General features: G+C 37.7%; 1 protein-coding gene across 2 annotated transcripts in view; it reads right to left on the bottom strand.

Moving 5' to 3' along the window:
• The window catches only part of FGD6 (FYVE, RhoGEF and PH domain containing 6), a 118,401-nt gene that overhangs the window by 91,902 nt on the left and 4,011 nt on the right, over positions 1-22,488 (bottom strand). For both annotated transcript variants that reach the window (XM_061204368.1, XM_061204369.1), the window contains exon 2: positions 18,514-20,941. In XM_061204368.1, coding sequence (XP_061060351.1) covers positions 18,514-20,941 — 2,428 coding nt within the window. The remainder of the gene's footprint in view (positions 1-18,513; positions 20,942-22,488) is intronic.

The following is a 22,488-nucleotide window of genomic DNA, read 5'->3' as shown; positions in this document are numbered from 1 at the left end:
GGTCACAGGAACACACATATCGATAATTACCTTAAACGTGAATGGATTAAATGCTCCAACCAAAAGACACAGGCTTGTTGAATGGATACAAAAACAAGACCCATATATATGCTGTCTACAAGAGACCCACTTCAGACCTAGGGACACATACAGACTGAAAGTGAGGGGATGGAAAAAGATATTCCATGCAAATGGAAATCAAAAGAAAGTTGGAGTAGCTACACTCATATCAGATAAAATAGACTTTAAAATAATGTTACAAGAGACAAGGAAGGACACTACATAATGATCAAGGGATCAATCCAAGAAGAAGATATAACAATTATAAATATATATGCACCCAACATAGGAGTACCTCAATATATAAGGCAACTGCTAACAGCTATAAAAGAGGAAATCGACAGTAACACAATAATAGTGGGGGACTTTAACACCTCACTTACACCAATGGACAGATCATCCAAAATGAAAATAAATAAGGAAACAGAAGCTTTAAATGACACAATAGACCAGATAGATTTAGTTGATATTTATAGGATATTCCATCCAAAAACAGCAGATTACACTTTCTTCTCTATTGCGCACGGAACATTCTCCAGGATAGGTCACATCTTGGGTCACAAATCAAGCCTCAGTAAATTTAAGAAAATTGAAATCATATCAAGCATCTTTTCTGACCACAACGCTATGAGATTAGAAATGAATTACAGGGAAAAAAACGTAAAAAACACAAACACATGGAGGCTAAACAATATGTTACTAAATAACCAAGAGATCACTGAAGAAATCAAAGAGGAAATCAAAAAATACCTAGAGACAAATGACAATGAAAACACAATGATCCAAAACCTATGGGATGCAGCAAAAGCAGTTCTAAGAGGGAAGTTTATAGCTATACAAGCCTACCTAAAGAAACAAGAAAAATCTCAAGTAAACAATCTAACCTTACACCTAAAGGAACTAGAGAAGTAAGAACAAACAAAACCCAAAGTTAGCAGAAGGAAAGAAATCATAAAGATCAGAGCAGAAATAAAGGAAATAGAAACAAAGAAAACAATAGCAAAGATCAATAAAACTAAAAGCTGGTTCTTTGAGAAGATAAACAAAATTGATAAGCCATTAGCCAGACTCATCAAGAAAAAGAGGGAGAGGACTCAAATCAATAAAATTAGAAATGAAAAAGGAGAAGTTACAACAGACACCGAGGAAATACAAAGCATCCTAAGAGACTAATACAAGCAACTCTATGCCAATAAAATGGACAACCTGGAAGAAATGGACAAATTCTTAGAAAGGTATAACCTTCCAAGACTGAACCAGGAAGAAACAGAAAATATGAACAGACCAATCACAAGCAATGAAATTGAAACTGTGATTAAAAATCTTCCAACAAACAAAAGTCCAGAACCAGATGGCTTCACAGCTGAATTCTATCAAACATTTAGAGAAGAGCTAACACCCATCCTTCTCAAACTCTTCCAAAAAATTGCAGAGGAAGGAACACTCCCAAACTCATTCTATGAGGCCACCATCACCCTGATACCAAAACCAGACAAAGATACTACAAAAAAAGAAAATTACAGACCAATATCACTCATGAATATAGATGCAAAAATCCTCAACAAAATACTAGCAAACAGAATCCAACAACACATTAAAAGGATCATACACCACGATCAAGTGGGATTTATCCCAGGGATGCAAGGATTCTTCAATATACGCAAATCAATCAATGTGATACACCATATTAACAAATTGAAGAATAAAAACCATATGATCATCTCAATAGATGCAGAGAAAGCTTTTGACAAAATTCAACACCCATTTATGATAAAAACTCTCCAGAAAGTGGGCATAGAGGGAACCTACCTCAACATAATAAAGGCCTTATATGACAAACCCACAGCAAACATCATTCTCAATGGTGAAAAACTGAAAGCATTTCCTCTAAGATCAGGAAGGAGACAAGGATGTCCACTCTCACCACTATTATTCAACATAGTTTTGGAAGTCCTAGCCACAGCAATCAGAGAAGAAAAAGAAATAAATGGAATGCAAATTGGAAAAGAAGAAGTAAAACTGTCACTGTTTGCAGATGACATGATACTATATATAGAGAATCCTAAAAATGCCACCAGAAAACTACTAGAGCTAATCAATGAATTTGGTAAAGTTGCAGGATACAAAATTAATGCACAGAAATCTCTTGCATTCCTATACACTAATGATGAAAAATCTGAAAGAGAAATTATGGAAACACTCCCATTTACCATGGCAACAAAAAGAATAAAATACCTAGGAATAAACCTACCTAGGGAGACAAAAGACCTGTATGCAGAAAACTATAAGACACTGATGAAAGAAATTAAAAATGATACCAACAGATGGAGAGATATACCATGTTCTTGGATTGGAAGAATCAATATTGTGAAAATGACTACACTGCCCAAAGCAATCTACAGATTCAATGCAATCCCTATCAAATTACCAATGGCATTTTTTACGGAACTAGAACAAATCATCTTAAAATTTGTATGGAGACACAAAAGACCCCGAATAGCCAAAGCAGTCTTGAGGGGAAAAAACGGAGCTGGAGGAATCAGACTCTCTGACTTCAGACTATACTACAAAGCTACAGTAATCAAGACAATATGGTACTGGCACAAAAACAGAAACATAGATCAATGGAACAAGATAGAAAGCCCAGAGATAAACCCACGCACCTATGGTCAACTAATCTATGACAAAGGAGGCAAAGATATACAATGGAGAAAAGACAGCCTCTTCAATAAGTGTTGCTGGGAAAACTGGACAGCTACATGTAAAAGAATGAAATTAGAATACTCCCTAACACCATACACAAAAATAAACTCAAAGGGTTTAGAGACCTAAATGTAAGCCCAGACACTATAAAACTCTTAGAGGAAAACATAGGAAGAACACTCTTTGACATAAATCACAGCAAGATCTTTTTTGATCCACCTCCTAGAGTAATGGAAATAAAAACAAAAATAAACAAATGGGACCTAATGAAACTTCAAAGCTTTTGCACAGCAAAGGAAACCATAAACAAGACGAAAAGACAACCCTCAGAATGGGAGAAAATATTTGCAAATGAATCAACGGACAAAGGATTAATCTCCAAAGTATACAAACAACTCATTCAGCTCAATATTAAAGAAACAAACAACCCAATCCAAAAATGGGCAGAAGACCTAAATAGACATTTCTCCAAAGAAGACATACAGATGGCCAAGAAGCACATGAAAAGATGCTCAACATCACTAATTATTAGAGAAATGCAAATCAAAACTACAATGAGGTATCACCTCACACCAGATAGAATGGGCATCATTAGAAAATCTACAAACAACAAATGCTGGAGAGGGTGTGGAGAAAAGGGAACCCTCTTGCACTGTTGGTGGGTATGTAAATTGATACAGCCACTATGGAGAGCAGTATGGAGGTTCCTTAAAAAACTAAAAATAGATTTACCATATGATCCAGCAATCCCATCCAGCAATTTCATCTAAGAAGAGTTTTATAAAACTTTGATTTTTTTAGTGATACAATTGTCTGAATAGCATATGAAGATCTTACTACTGGGCGTATACCCAGAGAAAACCATAATTCAAAAAGACACATGCACCCCAATGTTCATTGCAGCACTATTTACAATAGCCAGGTCATGGAAGCAACCTAAATGCCCATCGACAGATGAATGGATAAATAAGTTGTGGTACATATATACAATGGAATATTACTCAGCCATAAAAAGGAACAAAATTGAGTCATTTGTTGAGACGTGGATGGATCTAGAGACTGTCATACAGAGTGAAGTAAGTCAGAAAGAGAAAAACAAATATCGTATATTAACGCATGTATGTGGAACCTAGAAAAATGGTACAGATGAGCCGGTTTGCAGGGCAGAAGTTGAGACACAGATGTAGAGAACAGACATATGGACACCGAGGGGGGAAAACTGTGGTGGGGTGGGGATGGTGGTGTGCTGAATTGGGCGATTGGGATTGACATGTATACACTGATTTGTATAAAATTGATGACTAATAAGAACGTGCAGTATAAACAAACAAACAAACAAAAAAGAAAACATAGAATAACAAATAAGACTGTTAAACTCATAGTAGTTATTATAAAACAAATTATTGTCACTAATAACAAAAGTAAATTTTCAAAAAAAAACAAAAATGGTCCACACTAAAAAAAAAAGTATGGACACCAAGGGGGGAAAACTGCGGTGGGGTGGGGATGGTGGTGTGCTGAATTGGGCGATTGGGATTGACATGTACACAGTGATGTGTATAAAATTGATGACTGATTAAAAAAATTAAAAAAAAAAAATATACAAATCAATTTTCACCGCAAAGTAAAGGAGCTGTTATAGTGGAGGACTACTGGACTGAATGTCAATATTATGACATAGTATGAGTGTGTTTCATGTTCGGTAATTGCAATCATTGTCGCTTTTGTTGTGGTCATCCATTTACAATCCTTTTTCTCTTGTAAAAGTAAAATACAGTGTGTGTGTTTGAAAAAATAAATAAATAAATAAGCAAAGATTAATATAAATAAATAAATAAAAATAAAAACCTTATTTTCTAGCAAATATGGATGCCTTACATTCTGCCTCTGATTTTTTAGGCCAGAAAGACTGTGGGTTTTATCTGTTTTTATTTTTTCAGGATTTTATCCTTTACACAATACACTGACTTTAGCCAGCACTCAAGCTAACACTGGAAAAATGTGTAACCACTTCCAAGTATTGACTTGCCTTCAGAATCTTCCTGCCTTTGGATAGTTTTTGTAAGTTTGTGTGTGTGCATTTTTCTTTAAGCTTATATTTGCTATCTGTGGCATAGCTGGGTCTGGTAGGAACTACTTAACCGGGTAATAAGCAAAAGTCTTTATCCTTTTACTTGTGACCTATCTGAGTTTTAAAATTTTAAGTAAATTTTGTGTGGACAGCTCTTAAAAACAAAAAAACAAAAAAACAAAAAACTGCATCAGGCCCTTTACCAGGCTCTTGACTTTGGGATATCTTAATACATTTTTGCTACCTCCAAAGGTACCTACAGACTGCCCAGATTTTTTTACTTTCAGTTTTACATGTAAGACACAGGGACAGTTCTTTCATCTAAGAAGAGTTTTATAAAACTTTGATTTTTTTAGTGATACAATTGTCTCTGTTTTCTGAATAGCATATGAAGATCTTAAGATCTGTACTACTTAAGAAATTGTTAAAAACTGCTTTTGATTGACATGGGAATTTAGACTCCATGGCTTCTTTCTGCAGGTTTGATAAAAGGACTAGTGGAATGAGAGTTGGAATGTTTCCTGTGTCACCAATCCATCACATGGAAGGGTGCTCACTACGTAATTAATAAAGACAGATGCATGTGAGGCCTTTTAACTCCACTTGTCTTCTCCAAGGAAGCTTTGTTTTAGTGAACAGCAGTAATTCTCCAAATCAGTGTAATTGCTTTCCAAAATTAACAGGTGTTTCCTGTGCATTCTGGAAGCCTGGTTTACTCAAAATGCAGCTGGATTCTGACCTCACGCAAGTAAAAGCAATATATAACCTGACAACTATTTACTCAGATGTGACCACCTATGGTCACCTGGCTTGTGCCAGGAATGTGCTGGGGCCAAGGATACAAATGTGCTTATAATCTCTTACACTATTTATTCTTATATTTCATGTACCTCATGTTTCCTCTTTTGGAGGGAGTGGTAAGAGTAAGGTTAATAAAGCTCTGGTAGAAGGATAAGTTAGTGTTGTGCAATCATTGAACAAGGAAAGGTGTGCCTTGTACTGCTTAGTATACAGTCAATACAACAAATGTTAGCTATTACTTTTATAATGCTACAAACAGGATATGCCAGGCAATATGCTATGGAAGGGAGTGGCAACACAAGTATCCACAAATTCACTTGCTCATTCAGTCCTTCAATAAACATTTACTATGTGCCTACTGTATGCCAAGCACTGTTCTAGGCACTGGGGATAAAGCAATGTAACAAAATTAAGTGCCTCTCATGTGGAGAAAAGGGAACCCTCCTACACTGTTGGTGGGAATGTAAATTGGTACAGCCACTATGGAGAATAGTATGGAGGTTCCTTAAAAAACTAAAAATAGAGTCACCATATGATGCAGAAATCCTACTCCTGGGGATATATCCAGAGAAAACCATAATTTGAAAAGATACATGCACCCCAATGTTCACAGCAGCACTATTTACAATAGCCGAGACATGAAAGCAAACTAAGTGCCCATCAACAGACGAGTGGATAAAGATGTGGTGTGTATATATATACACACACACATATACACCCAATGGAATATTACTCAGCCATAAAAAAGAATGAAATAATGCCACTTGCAGAAACACGGACGGACCTAGAGATTATCATACTAAGTGAAGTAAGTTAGACAAAGACAAATGTCATATGATATCACTTATATGTGGAATCTAAAAAAATATACAAATGAACTTATTTCCAAAACAGAAACAGATTCACAGACACAGAAAACAAACTTATGGTTACCACTGGGGAAATGGGACTGGGGGGTGGGGAGGGCTAAATTAGGAATTTGGGATTAACAGATACACACTACTATATATAAAAGAGATAAACAACAAGGATTTACTGTATAGCACAGGGAACTATATTCAGTATCTTGTAATAAACTATAATGGAAAAGAATCTGAAAAAATATATATATTTAAATGAATCACTTTGCTGTATACCTGAAACTAATAAAACATTGTAAATCAACTATACTTCAATAAAAAAAATTAAGCGCCTTTCATTCATGTAGGTCACATTCTAGTAGGTGAGACAGATGAGCAAATAAACAAACAGATATTACTGACAGGAATAGGAAGTACTGGAAAGAAAAACAGAACTGAGTAGCTGGATAAGTAGACAGGTGGAAGTAGAGGTATTTTGTTACCTTTCCTACTTTGGAAAGGGAGACCGCCTTGAAAGGTAGCTTTTGAATAAGGTCTACAGGGTTGAGAGATAATCTGTCTGGGGGAAAGGGTATGTCAGGTAGTAGAACAAAACTATGAAAAGGAATAGGGTGTTTAGGAATGTTGGTCAGTCTTATATAAATGGGTAAGATCATGAGATTAGAAAGGCCAGACCACAAAAAGTCTTATATACTAAGCTAGGGAGTTTGAATTTTATCATCCAGGGAATAGGCCACTAAATGATGCTTAATTACAAAATAATTCTTTAAAACACAAAACCAGCATTCTCATTAGAAAATGGGCAGAAGAAACAGATTTCACCTTAGAAGAAATACAAATAGCAAATATGCACATGAAAAGATAATTAACATCATTAGCCATTAAGGAAATGCAAATTGCACCATAATGGGATGTCACTACACACCTATCAGAATGGCTACAATAAAAAAGTGACAAACACCAAGTGCTGGCGAGGATACAGAGATACTGGATCACTCACACATTGCTGGTGGGAAAGTAAAATGACATAGCTACTCTGGAAAACAATTTGGCAGCTTCTTAAAAACTAAACATACAGTTACCATATAACCCACAATTGTACTTCTGGGCATTGATCCCAGAGAAATGAAAATATATGTTCTCACAAAAACCTTTACATGAATGTCCATTATAGCTTTATTTGTAAGAGCCAAACAGTGGAAATGGCCCTTTAACTGGATGTCCTTTAACTGGAATATTACTCAACAATAGAAAGGAAAGAGCTATCGATGCAATGCAACACCATGGATGAGTCTCCAAGGAATTATGCTAAATGAAAAAAGCCAATCCCAAAGGGTTACATACTGTATGATTCTATTATGTATAACATTTTTGAAATGAGTATTGATTGCCAAGGATTGGGGAGTGAGGTAGGTGGGAGGTGGGTGTGGTTATAAAAGGGCAACAAGGAGCTTTGTGGCGATGGGATTGTATGGTATCTTGACTGTGATTGTGTATATACAAACCTACACACCTGATAAAATTATATAGAACTAAATACATATATACACACTGAGTACAAGTAAAACTGAGCATATTTAAGTAAGGTCAGTGGATTGTATCTATGTTAATATCCTGGTTGTGCTATTTTACTATAGTTGGGCAAAATGTTCCCAGTAAGGGAATCTTGCTAAAGTATAGCTAGTTTTTCTCTGTACCATTTCTTACAACTGCATGTGAATCTACAGTTATATCAATAGCAATTTCAATTAAAAAACAGTAAACCAGATTGTAAATTCCTTGTGGATAGGAAATTAATGTCCTTAATTTCTCTGACTTCTAGTCTGATTCCACCTCACTCCTGCAATTTCCAAATGCTGAGACCAGCCTGAGAGAAGGGCATAATAAGAGGTAACAGTAACTATTTGGTTTCTGGTTTATCCAAAGGAAAATTAAGTTTATCAATTTCTATAAAAGTAAAAATCTATATTTTACTAAACTTCTCCATATAAATTCTATAAAATGAAATCTAAAAACCCAACTCTCTCTAAAGTCACTGATTAGCCACTAGGGAATAAAATCACTTGAAAATATCCCTCTAGCAGTTAAAATGTCACTTATGTTTACATGAGAACCAGATGCCTTTGAAAGCAACTGTCTTTAGGTAGGAGTCTTTGGGCATCAGAGTCATGGAAAAGTGGCAGATTGATGCCATGGGATTTCAGCTGGCTCTTAGAACAAAAGCCTTCAAAGCAGTACCACTCCACTGTCCCTTTTCCATCTTCTGTTTTAGCATAAAACATGGGGAAGAGGAGAGGCAGCAAACACGTGATGTAGAGCAGTGAAACATGTATGTATCTACGTTTGTAGACTAAAAACTTGATTTACATGCCTTTGACAATGAAACATCCTGATGATGAAGCCAATTGTGTAGCTATTTCTGGGTAGATTTTTAATTTGGATTAAATTGAGAGAAAAAAACTTAAAATTCATTAAACATTAGAATTATAGGATATTGAACATGAAATACAGTTTGAGTACTTTCATATACACATATCTACCTTTAACAGCCAAGTAGAGGTTTTACCAGGCTTGCTTCAGAGAAGTCTGTTATAAAATAAGTACTGTAATTATTTTATGCCAACACAGTATTAAAATCTCCAGCAGGATGTGCACAGAAGGAATTTAAATGTTTTCTATAATATGATTTATAGCATTATTTGCTTAAAATGAAGACTAGCCAGGTTTAGTTGAGCCTAGACAGGATGAACATAGATGCTGAATTAAAAAGTCACAAAGAGGCATCTCAATCAGTTTCCCCTTGGAGGTAGATTCTGCCAGCCTGCAGGTGGAGAGGGTCAGTGATTGTGACCCGTGTCAGCGGTCCCAGCAATGTTGGAAATGCTTTATCTAAGAATTTCTTTCAACCTACAGCCCAACTGAATGTGCTCCCTCGCCCAGTTTCCAGGTCTTATACTTTCATAACTCAAAAGGCTCCAGAAATCCTACCTCCTCTAATCTTCAACTAGGGAGAGTGTATCACCTGCCTCTTTGGGGAAAAAACCCTACCATTCACTTAAATCTAATTTTTCATTAAGATAATAAGGATATTATGTTATCATAAGAGGTATTTCAGCCCTACAAAATTATTTACTTTGGGGAATCCATAAATAGTAATTAATATTAAACTACAGTGCTTTAGAGTTCAGAAAGTACTTGACAGAAAATGAAATGAGGAACTGGGATAACAGATAAAAAAGCAAGTGTCAGGTAAATCAGTGGGGAAATATGAGACATGCATAATTCTTTTCTGTGTCATTGATGTCCACATGCAACTGGTAAATGACAGAAACCATTTTAACTTTTGAATAGTAACCACTACTAACTTGACCAAATGCAAACATGGCATGATTACTTCCATTTTCAACGACTGAAGTATCTATTTCCTAACGATAAAACCTTTCCAATTCACGAGCTCTTTTTGCATGAAAAGAGCCTCTGAAACTGCTCATTAAATTCTATACATATCACTGCAGGTGTCCCCGTGTCTTCCCTCTAGACAGTGAACAAATTGGGGACAGTAATATTTTTTCAATCATGGTCCCCTGGGTAGACAGAACTCTGTAATATGAACATGTTCTGATTTAAAATCATTATGTCTCAGGATCAGAAAACTTGGTTCCAGGCTCAGTTTATCTAAATATCAGCTGTGTGCCCCTGGGCAAGTTACTAAACCTCATTAAAGTCTTAGTTTCCTCATCTGTAATAGAAGATATTATCTATCTTATAGGATAATAGGGACTAAATAATTCTTGTGAGAGCTCCTAGCATGTCAGAAATACGGAGTAAATAGTAGCTGTTACTATTAAACATGGAATCCATGCTATCTGATGTTAACAGCATTTCTTATCCTTGATATTGTCTGATAAATAAAGTTTCGGTGAAGTGGGGAAAAAACTGGATTGATGGTGAGAATCAGAGAGTTGAAGGGAAGAAATACTAATATACTAACATATATTAGCAGCATCAGATATTTGTTGGCTGAAAGTTTCCGCTTAGTTTGAACACTCAACCTCCCTGAAATCACCGTTTAAAAAATAGGAGTCATATAATCCTATGCTCATATGCAGCTGTGCGGCAGCCCTCCTTCCTGATAGGGGGAACAATATCTGTCATAGCAGGAGAAAAAAAGCAATGGTACAAGCAATCCTGAAACTTTTTGCAACTAAGATCAGTTGAGTTTTCTAAATCTTGCAGTCTCTGTAATGCTTCCACAGCAGCGTTAGAAGTGGCAACGTGGTATTTTGAAGCACCAGGTTGGAGCCATGGTTTTGCAATTTCCCATCTCTGTGGTGTGGGCAAAGTCAACAAGTCTTGCTGTGCTTGGTCTTATCAGTGAATGAGGAGGCTGGGTTGAATGATTTGTAATGACTCCTTTAGTTTTAAACTTTAATGATTCTATGACTACATTTGATCTAAAGCCATTAAAAGACATACTTTCCAAATTTTTCAAACTACCCCAAAGGCCCTCATTTAAATGTCTTCACCCCAACTTTTGCTAACAAATAAATCATACCTGGACTAGTGAACGATCTCATTGTTTACCCCTCCTTCCCCTCTCCGGAGTCCTTCCCGCAACCTAACAGCGTTAGAGAGGAACTGTGCTTCATTCTCCTGTTTCTAATAGTGGAGCTATTGAAAGAAAAATTAAGTAGTGAAAAAACTACTCATTTAAATTGAAATCTGTTTACTTATGACTGTAGATACATCTAAAGACCAACAGAAAGAGGGAAAAAAACAGTTACCAGTTACTCCTTATTTATTCATTATATCTTCTTTCCTGGATTTGAAATTACAGTTGCCATGCAATTCAAATCAGAACTGCCTATCAGATTAAGGGGGGAAAAAAAAAACAAAACCACAAAACAAAAACCAAGCTATTCTAAGTTTATTAAAAACCAAGTCTATACTTTAATTCCTAATGTTTCAAGTGATAATAACATATGCCAAAGTATATCAACTGTTATAAATATGTTACCAAGAAACTGACTTTAAAAAAATACATGATCTAAGTAAAACAAAGTTTTCAACAGAATCCACAGGAGCTAAAAGAACAAGCAGTTACATCATTTCAAACAGAAAAAGGCTAAATGTGTTTGTTTTCCTTTTATTTTTTATCCAAACATTCAGGGGAAACTGACTTGCTTTGTTCAGTGTTTATTATTTTACCTTTCCTGAAGCAGAAACCAAAACACTTTGATAAATGGGATAGTCTGGTAAACAGACCCTTGAACGGTTAGGGCTCAGAACCACTAATCCAGTTGCATTCCCATCTTTGCCCCTTTTCCCTGAAGTCACTACCACTATGCTTCAGTTTCTTTATATATAAAAGGGTAATAATACCTAATACAGCCTTACTCCAATTCACACTTACATGGAACCAGAATGGATCTATAATACATGCAAATAAGAAGGGATGAGAAAACTGAATGAAAACTGCGGAAGACAGCTGTCCTTTCTGGAAATACTATCACAGTACTTTACTCCATGGATAGTCTATTTTACAGACCCAATTTTTATAGCCCCGGTGATAGGCTGTCTTTGCCTGATGTCAAAACTACTTGCAAATACTCTTTTCCCTCCACAGATCCACAATTACCAGACCCAGACCAAACCACCAAAGTAGTTTTTCCATACCACCCAGAAGAAATTCGGCAGTTCCATTCTTGAACTTAACTTTTAAACTCAGTCTTTAATAAAAAGGTCAGCACTGCTTTGTAGCTTCCCACACCCAAAAGTACCATGACTCGACCTTCTCTTTGTACCTAATATAGTTTCAAGAAAGTATTAAAATAAACAGGCTCATATAAACATGTCTATTTTTTAAATAAAGGGCTTTCCCTAAATACCAAATTAATCTATGCAACTCCAGGAAAAGATGATGCATTTAAAAGAAATGTCTGGGAGAACACAGAAAGCTTACCAAAGTATCGTACAAGCACAGGCATTACTTATGAATACCTGAAATATGAATATACTCATCCCCTTATGTCTGAACAGGAGCCTGCATCTGGAATTCCCCTGAACCACCTGGAGGACTAGTGAGCCAAAGGTCATCTTCTCCACCTCTTCATCCTGTTCCCTCCTCCCTTAATATTTTCCTCATCAACACATTAACCTTTTCCTCTTTGGATACATCAGCATTTAAGAGTCATAAAAACGATTTATTTAACTTTATTGTTCTGTTTTAATGCTATTGTCCCAGTCTCACTTCCTGTTACTTTCCATTGCATTTTTCATATACTAACGATGCTCTTGTGGGCTGGCTGGGAACCCAACTCCTACTCTGGTTATTTCTACTGCAAAAATTCATTAGGTTCCAAACATCCTACTAATATGATTAATCCGTTCACAGAGTGATGGATTGTCTGATTATCTTTATCTATCAGGTCCTTACAGGAATTAAAATGCTCAGGAAAAGAATGAAGGCCCTCTTTGTCATCCTTCCCACATCTGCCCTTTCCCAAAAAGTTCATGTTGGGAACATTTCTCCAGAAAATAGGTCAGAATCTCATTTTGCAAAGCAATTTCTATCTCACTGATATAATTTTTTTTTATAGTAATCTTTTATTTATTTTTATTTATTTTTGGCTGTGTTGGGTCTTCGTTTCTGTGCAAGGGCTTTCTCTAGTTGCGGCAAGCGGGGGCCACTCTTCATCGCGGTGCGCGGGCCTCTTCACTATCGCGGCCTCTCTTGTTGCGGAGCACAGGCTCCAGACGCGCAGGCTCAGTAGTTGTGGCTCACGGGCCTAGTTGCTCCGCGGCATGTGGGATCTTCCCAGACCAGGGCTCGAACCCGTGTCCCCTGCATTGGCAGGCGGATTCTCAACCACTGCGCCACCAGGGAAGCCCACTGATATAATTTTTTTTCAAGATTAAATCAAAGCCTTTATTAAACATCCCTCCTTCAAACCACCTGCATTTAAACCTATACCCCTCTCCCGACTTGCGAACTGTTAGGGCTATGTGTGTGTCATTGTCACCTGGAGGGTTAGATCCAGTTGGACCACGCAATGCTGACAAGCCACGCCAAGATACACCACACTGGGCAGATCTCCATGGTCCTGTGCCCCAGCTCCACCTCCTTGTTCAGTGTTTTCATTTTTGAAAATCACTGATACAACTTTTAATTGCAATTTTATGAAAACAAAATGAGAACCTTGGCTAAATTTTTAAAATACATATTTGATTTTTACTATTCAAAATTTAATAAAAACCTAGCAGTGGAAAACCAATCAATTATCTCAAAAAATAATGCCACCTTTTTTCTCCCAAATGTGCAAATATAAGCTATCTCAAAACAATGTGTTTTTACCAAGGAAGACAGGATGCATGTGTGTGTGTGTGTGTGTACACACAATCACAATGTAGGATGTTTGTTTTTCCATCTCTGGCTAAAAATATGCACTCTAAAAGTATAAAGTGACGTTCTATCACTTAAAAACATATATATTTGATAAAATATCACTTATTCTGTTTTGGCAAGAATGAGACCAAAGTAATATAGTTGGACAAAATACTGCACTTTAACTAATTCCTAATACATATTTAAAAGGAAAAAAGAAAAGCTTTACTGCCAAGAAATAAAAACCCACAGTTTCAAATGTAGGGTAAGTATGTAAACAAATAGATTTGCCAAACCTGTGTGGCTATGGTTCCAACACAAGAAACACAGAGTTAAAGAGCCATACAAATGTTTGATATTTCCTGAGCTGATGCTGAAAATAACTTACAGGAAAGGGCTGCTGTTGAGACACATGAGTCCCAACCCTCACCCTCTAACTGTGCTTAATCTCACTGGTGCTATGACAACCATGGAAATGCTTGTTAGGGTTATTAATTTATACTTTCATCATTATATTAAAATCCAACAATACTACTAGATGGTACATGCAACCCAAGAGAGATAGCTTCTAGACTGTGTCTGAAGAATTATAACACAAATGCCATAATGGGATTTGAGACTTGAAATACCATTCGGCAGCTCTTTAAGCCCAGTTTTGTGTTTAAAATAGGGAGAAAACCAACAATGAAACTGCTCTTATTCAGGTTAGAAAATGACCTCCTAAATGCCAAATCCCATCATGTCCATTTTATAAGCCTTAGGTCAAGTGTCACCATCTCTGTGAAGTCATACACCCTGCCTGGGATATAACTCAGACAAAGCTTGGATTACCAAAACCATGTTGCCCTATAACTGAGCCACCTCACTGGGCAGAAACTCCTAGGGAGTAGCACCCCCTTCCACCTTTGAATGCACAGTGCTTGACACAGGGTCAGCCTTGTGCAGTAAATAAACTGCGGACTTGCTACGTTACCCAGGAAAACCCAATTACCACACATTTTCTTCGAAGTGCTTGTAATAAGAACAAACTAAAACAACAGAGGAAAAACCTGGAATGTTTCCAGGGAAAATTTTTCTTGGTTATAGAATCAAGAAATCCGCTACACTTTTAAGAGGAAAATTCCAATGTTTGGGCACGAATACTCTGCAATTTGTCCCTCTTTAATATCAGAAGCCCAAACTTGAGGAACTTCCTTATGGAAATCACACTTCTTAAATAATAGTAGTAAATGAGCACTCATCACCTGCATGCCAGTGACAGAAAAAGGCCCACTGTCTGATAGTTGTTTTAGATTTATTATGTCTGAAACATATCAAGGAAGAGGGTAACTATACCCCAAACGTACTGGAATACTCCAAAGTGGCTCACAATCTTACTTCAGACAAAACTGCTTCTGAGAACCCAGAGCAATGGCCCAATGATGACTTACCTGGGAATACCTAAAGCTATGTTTCTTTGGCTTTACCCTCCTTCACCTTGAGATTTGGCCATTCAGCCTTCCTAGTGCCACTCCTTACCATCCAGGCCCCCTCCCTCAGTTTCTTCCACTCAGGAGAAAGGAGACTGGGGAGGGTGAAAGGGGAGGGATAGGAATAATAAAGAAGAAAGGAGGGAAAGCAAATCCACTGCATCCTAATTCCCAACCACCCAGCCCTTCCCTTCTCCTTATCACTCGCAGTGCCTTCAGTGCCTTACAGTCTTTCTCACTGCAAGCCCAGCCCCCAATTTCCTCATTTTTCCTTAGTCACCTCACCCTTTCCACAAACCCTGTAGCCTCAGAAGCAGCAGATTTGCTCCACTGACATCCCGGTGCTCAACTCCACCCTGGCCAACTCTCCTGCATCAGCACAAAGCACAGAGAGGAAGAATTTTCCTGGGAAGAGGGAAGGGGAAGCCAGTGCAGTAATGGTTAATATAATTGGGGGACTAAACTGGGACCTTTACCACCATTTCCACAACTGTTTCTTTGGAAAACACACTCTGAGTTCCAAATTATCATGAACTTTTAGAACACAATCCTTTTTGGAATTGGGGGCTGCCTGCAATTCTTTCCTGATAAGTTATAAACACGTTGTTATAAATTTGTAAATGTTAAGTAGTTGGATTCATGAAACATCTATACTCTAAAGAAGGTGACCATATGGGCTACCCCAAGCTTGGCAAATGTCTGTTTACTAATCCAGAATCTTCTTGGTTATATATGTAGACTCGGTAAAACTAGTGAGTCTCTGAACCAGTCCCCTCTGCAAGATCCAAAACCTCTTCCCCAAGGCCTAAGAAACTGTTAAAGACACTCTCTTGATTCACTTCAGCAGAAGAATCTTAAACAGGGTTCATCTGTGTTTTTTCTTATCATTTTAGAAAACTAGGGTGTTGGATTTTGAGTTAATTACTCTAAAACACATATCTATATTTTCAACAGCCATATTCCCAAACAGGATTCCACTTGGATCCACTCAGCTCACGTGAAACAGATGCCCCACTTCTCATTTACCTTACTTTGGGGTGGCCAGGTGTCCTCCTCATGAAGGCTTGAATTTTGCTTTCTCTTTCTACGTGATGTTGTTTACAAAAGGTACAACCTCCCAGGCAAAACCGTTAGTATAGCCCTATGACTGAAGGCTTTTGATTCAGCTGGCACATTTTAGGAATCTCAAGGCTGTTTAGGCCTCCCTGCTCCAGGCCTAAACAAAAATCTCCATGGAAAGCAAAATTCAAAAGCAGAGCTCACCCACTCCTCACCAGGCTGCCCTACTTGACAGCTTCAACCTGTCCAAAGCCGCCCTCAGTTTCCTGTAGCCTTGAGAAAGAACCCTCCTTATGAATGCCATCCAGCTGCACCGGCTGGCTGCGAACATTAACCCCTTCCATGCTGGTTCCCCCCACCCGAGCAGCAGTGCCCTAAAGGCATAAGAACAAGTTCTAGAAGTTTACAGCTTGTGTTAGAGATAATGACAAACCCTTCAGATTAAGCCTGAGGGCCAACAGGAAACTTACACTAAGGGCCAAACCTCCAATTTCAAGGAAAAACTCCATCTTAGCTAAGGATAGTAGTATGTCACAAAGAAGCCAAATTCATTCCTTACATACACACACACACACAAAATAATACACAAAAACTTGTTAAAAGGAGGGCAGTACCAACAAAATTGTCCCATGGTGAGAAGAGCAGGCATGAAAATAGACTTTTTTTTTTTTTTTTAAGTTGGATACTTAACTCCACTCTCCATTGAAATGTTTATGCCAAGGGAGAGGCTTTTGCCTAGGTACTAACATTCAGAGAGTAGACAGTTGTAAACAGAATGGAGTCAGATATGAGAAAAGGAAGTAAGATAAGGAAGGTAAAGTCTTTCATGGGTTAAAGGAGGAAGGGCAGAGAGGACTGAGTAAAGAAAAGTGCTAGGAGACCATCTGAAAGTTAAAAGAACAATTTACTTGATGCGATTTTTGCCTAATAATTTGATTTATTCAATTCACCCAATACTCCTTTTTTTTTTGAGCCCCTACTATGTGCCACATGTGTTACTATTTCTACAGAAGTCCTATTTTAAGACCTAAGCACTCAAAGGCTTGAAGTTAGTAACCTAAGAATATGAAGACTTCAAAAAGGGTCTGTGTACTTCGTGTTAAACACAAAACACTTTAAGTACAATGCCAAGGCTCCCTTTGTGACTACGGAGAGAGAAGAAAGCTGCTCCCACAGTTACCTCCTTTGCCTCTCTTTCACTCATTCTCTCATATACTCAACCAACATCTACTGATTCCTACTAAGCCCCTTGCTTGGCCTTATGCAGGACAAAAAGATATGACCAGAACTCTTGGAGCTTAAAACCGAATACCAATCAGACAATTCTACCTACTATCTAGGTCAAAACAGACCTAGATAAAGGATACCACAGCATAACTCGGAAGTCAGAATAGGAAATAAACACTTCCCACTAAGTAAGTGTAGAAGCTTCACGATGCAAAGGATTGCTGAGCAGGACCATCAAGAATGTGCAAGGTTTCAGTTAAGACAGATGAAGTAGGTACACCAGAGGTAGGAAGTACACATACAAAAGTGAGAAAGGACAGTAATTATGTTTTTCCTGCATTTGTCCTATGTCCATCTGAAGTTAATTAGCCTTCAACAAGTAAAATAACTAACCCTCAAAGAGTAGTGAATTTTGCAAATTTAGAGGTTTTACCTGACAAGGGCAACATAGGTAAACACAGATTTCAAAAACTTCACAGATTTCTTACACCTCGCAAATAAACCTCATTGAATTGGCCAATTTCCTCCCGTAGGTTCTTGCTATGACTTCCAAGTTGGTGCTTTAGAGGAAATGGGATGTCTCTGTTCTAGGTGTTCCTTGTAGTACCTATACTACTACTACTACTGGTTCAAATTCTTTGAATCAGCTACTAAAATAAGTCAACTACTTAAAGGCTGCATTGCAAACACCCATCCCGACTATATGATAAAAAGAGACTGCACTTTGGAAACAATTTAATATACGCTTAACTAAACCACTCCCTCAGGAAGTGATTTTTTTCCCACGTATGAGATCTTAACCTACCTCACAGGGCTGCTGAAGGTTAATTTCAGTGATGCAAGCAAAAGGGTAGTGTCTGTCTGACACCTAAGTGTTACCTGGAATGCTGATGTCTGGGTTCAAGTTGCAGCTTGGAGCCATCTGGAGCTTCATATGGCTCTTCTACCTCATACACATTTGCATCAGTGTCCTCCATGCTGCTGGAATTCTGCCATTCCAGCTCTGGAGTTTTCCCCACAGTCATAATAAATGGCAAGTTCTCATACTCTGGTATTTCCTCATAATGGCGTATATTTTCATACTCCGGTGCACAGCCGCTTATAACAGATTTGCAAGGTGCCTGCAAGGATGACTCCCTGGAGAGCAGTTGGTCATCCAAAGACTCAGCTCTTGGTCCATTAGCTGCACTGGTCTGGCCCCGCGACTTCTTCCTCTTCTTTTGGGATTCCAGGCTATAGTTATCTGACGAATATGCCTTAATGGGTTTATTTCTCTTTTCTTCTACCAACAAGCCATGCCAATCACTTTCACTCCCCTTTCTCTCCCCACCCGCAAGGCTGCCTGAGGTTGTGTCTCCGAGTTGGCTACTCTTGGACCAAAATTTCTGGAAGTCACTCTTCATGAAACAGATGGACAGCTTCATGTTGAGCAACTTCTTTAAAGAGTTCTTCTTTTGAGAGTCTTTGCAAGGCTTAGTGCACCTTTCTACATCCACAGCAGATAATGATTTTGCTCTAGGCTTGGTCAGGGCAGTGGGAGGCTCACTGTTTGAGGATATGGTAACAGACTTTAAGGATTCTGGGTTCCCTGAAAAGGGTATAATAGGATGAGGTAATTTCCACACTGGCTTCTCTGAAGCCCGTTTAGGCATATCAAAGGAGGACGACACACCACGGTTTTGGGCACATAAATGCTGAAGGTGATTTCTTTCTAAACCCTTCTCTGAACTTTTTTCTTCGTTTGAGGGATAAGAACTTTTCTCCACAAGCTCCTCTGAGGCAGCCTTTTTAAGCACTCCTGCAGAAGGCAAGCTGTGTCTTTGAGGTTTTTTGGGGACAATTCTTGAGGAACTTTCATCTTTTATCATAGATTCCTTTTGCAGTTGAGGGGCAGACACTCCCGGGTTACAGGCAGTAGGCAAATGTTCGGTGCAGGTTAATCTGAGCTGCTTGGGCAGGCTCATAGATAGAGTACTGCATCTTATAAAACTGGTCCTTTTGTCCACAGCAGGTGACATACTAGAACCATCTCCTGTCTTGTCAGAACTCAAATTAGAGTCTGTCTCTAAAGGAGATGCCATATTTTCAAAGGAAGATGTTTCAGGACACAGAGCTTTTTGTGAGTTGATTAAGTTTTGTCTGTCACCGCTGAAGTCCACATTCAATTCACTTTTATTTCCTGGCTTCACTTTGTCCACCTGTTCTTGGTTACACAAAACATTCCGATGAAAAACACTGATTTTATTGTTTTTCAAACTATCTTCAGAAAGACAAGGAGAGCTACTATTTACATTCTCTGGTTCTTCAGTACTTTCACTAGGAGTATCTATATGTTTCTGGCGTAATAGGCGTGCAGCACGTGTCTTTCTGGGCTTGGGAGTTGGAAATTTGGGGGTGTATGGCACTAAGTGAATTTCCAAGGGACCAAGGTCTTTGACTTCTGATTTCTTAATATCTCTATCTGAAGATAAAAAAGTACTCCTTTTACCATTTTCTAGAGCTTCTTGTTCAGATGAATGAAAGTAAGTGTTGCTTTTTTCACTGTCACCCTGACTAGTTTCAAAATTTTGAAATTCATCACTAGGAAGTTGTAGGTGGCAATGGTGATGATCAGAAACTTTTTCGAAGCTGGACAGGGAAGGTGACAAATCTGCAAATTCAATTCTGAATTGTCTGTTGGAATTACAGCCATCACTCATTTCTGGACTGTCTGTGAATCTGTGCTTCTGTGGAAAAATAAAAGGTGACGTTCGTTGTGTTAAAACATCTTTGAGCTTCTCTTCCAGGATGCTTGCCTTTAAAACTACTTCACTCTGGCTCTTGACCTTTTCATCATTAGAATCACATTTACGCTGAGTTTTTATAGCTGAAGAGGACTCACCAATTTTATTATTTTCTAAATTTTCATGCATTTCCAGGGGCCCTAAGACAAGCTGCTTGACACACAAATTCTCTCTATTTCCAAGCTTATGGTTACACTCAGAACGGCAGGAACACATTGGTAAAATATAATCACTGCTCTGATGCCCTCTGTTTTTGCAACTAGAGTTGTCAATGCTTTCAGGGAATTCCTGTTTATGCTCTTCCAGGTTCACGATGATTTTCCTTGATGGTGACTGCCTGATGTCTTGAACGGGTGAGGCCTTCAGAACTTTTGGTTTCGGAGCTATTGCTGGTTTGGTTTTCTTTGTTGACTGTGGAACACTAGAAACCACGATCTCAGGTTTAGGTGCAACAGGAGGTGGAGCTGGCTTATTATTTGCCACCACAAACTTTGGCTTGGGGGCCACTGGTGGCTTCTTAATCTCTAGAAAGGAAAAAAAATCTGATAACCAAAAAACCAAAGCACAAGATAAATGATTAAATTTGATAACATTTTTACTTTTGACAATATGCTGAACTTGCATTTTACTAGGTAGTTTATATTATATTATACAGAGTCTATTATTACTCTTGAAAATTCCTTAAATTGCCCTTCAGTTCCAGTACACACAGCTTTGGATATATTGTACATTGCTTAATAAGTCCAATACAGTTTTTCTTCTAACTCTGGAATGGATTACCATATCTTCAGGCAACACTAAATGAAATACAGTAACTGGCTTCTGCTTGAGATCCGTATGTAGGAGAAGGCACTTCAGTTCATTTGCTGAGTGCTAAGAGTTGAATCTGCCTAAGGTTTATGTAGGATGCAACTCTAAGCTTCTCATGTGAATAAGCATTACATATTCTTCTATCTCAATGACATACAGTAGAATTGTATGAATGCCCTTTATCAATGACCTATCTCACTAGAACCACAAACTAACCTAAAAAGGAATACAGAAATCAGAAATTTTCCAAACTGAAAAGTAATGATACTGTAATATTTGAGGCTCTTGATAAGGTTGGTATTTTTTCTGTGCAGGGGTTGTCAAATGGGAATTTTCATTATAATCCTTCACTGAGCTTTATTTTTAAAAAGTCACATGCCTACACTCTACCCCAGGTGATTATGCTGTGTACCCTTCATTTATAACCACTATTCTAGTGCATTTAAAAGATGACCATAATTCCTATTGTAGCAATTCTTTCTTGGCATTATGTAAAAAGGACTCAATGAGCACCTATTACACTGTGCTAGATTTGCAAAGATCTGCTACTAACCTACAGGAACCTAAACAAAAGCTTCACACAAAAGACCTATAAAATGAAGTTACACAGAGTCTGAACATCCTCATTTTTTAACGTTCTTTTATGTTTTTCTACCTATACTATCACTTATCACCCCGTCATATTTCCCAAGACAAGGTAAAACATATTTTATCTTATACTTCTTATACTTATGTTTGTTCCTCCAACAGGATCTAACGCTTAATGAAAACTTAGTGAAAAACATAAACATAAACCTTTCAAAATATCATCTGCTGGACATTGTTTAAGTACTTGAATACACAGAGGCTTCGATTCTTCACTTGGTGAGGAGTTTCTTTTCAACAAAGGAAATTAGTCACAACACTCCAACCCGGGAAGATATTACAGGGACATGAGTAGGGAGGAAAAAAAAAAAAAAGAGTAGGGTGCTCTACTTCCTTTTACCAACCAAGGAAGAATTTCTCAAACCCCTAATACTCTGTGTTCAACCAAGATCACCTGACGACAGATGCCTTCTCATTCAATTCCTCAGGATAATGTTATAATAAAAAAGATATTAAGTATTTCCAAAATGACTTAATACAAATTCCCAATACCATGCAATTTCAGTTGTGTTCAATAAGCATGTTATTATTGTTTTCTTAGGTAGAAAAAATTTTAAAACCATTCAAAGCCTAATGATAAAGCTTGGTGTAATGGTCTATTAAATTAAACTCCTAA

Source organism: Eubalaena glacialis, chromosome 11, assembly GCF_028564815.1.
Source record: "Eubalaena glacialis isolate mEubGla1 chromosome 11, mEubGla1.1.hap2.+ XY, whole genome shotgun sequence".
Lineage (NCBI taxonomy): Eukaryota > Metazoa > Chordata > Mammalia > Artiodactyla > Balaenidae > Eubalaena > Eubalaena glacialis.
This window is presented reverse-complemented; position numbering and strand designations above follow the sequence as displayed.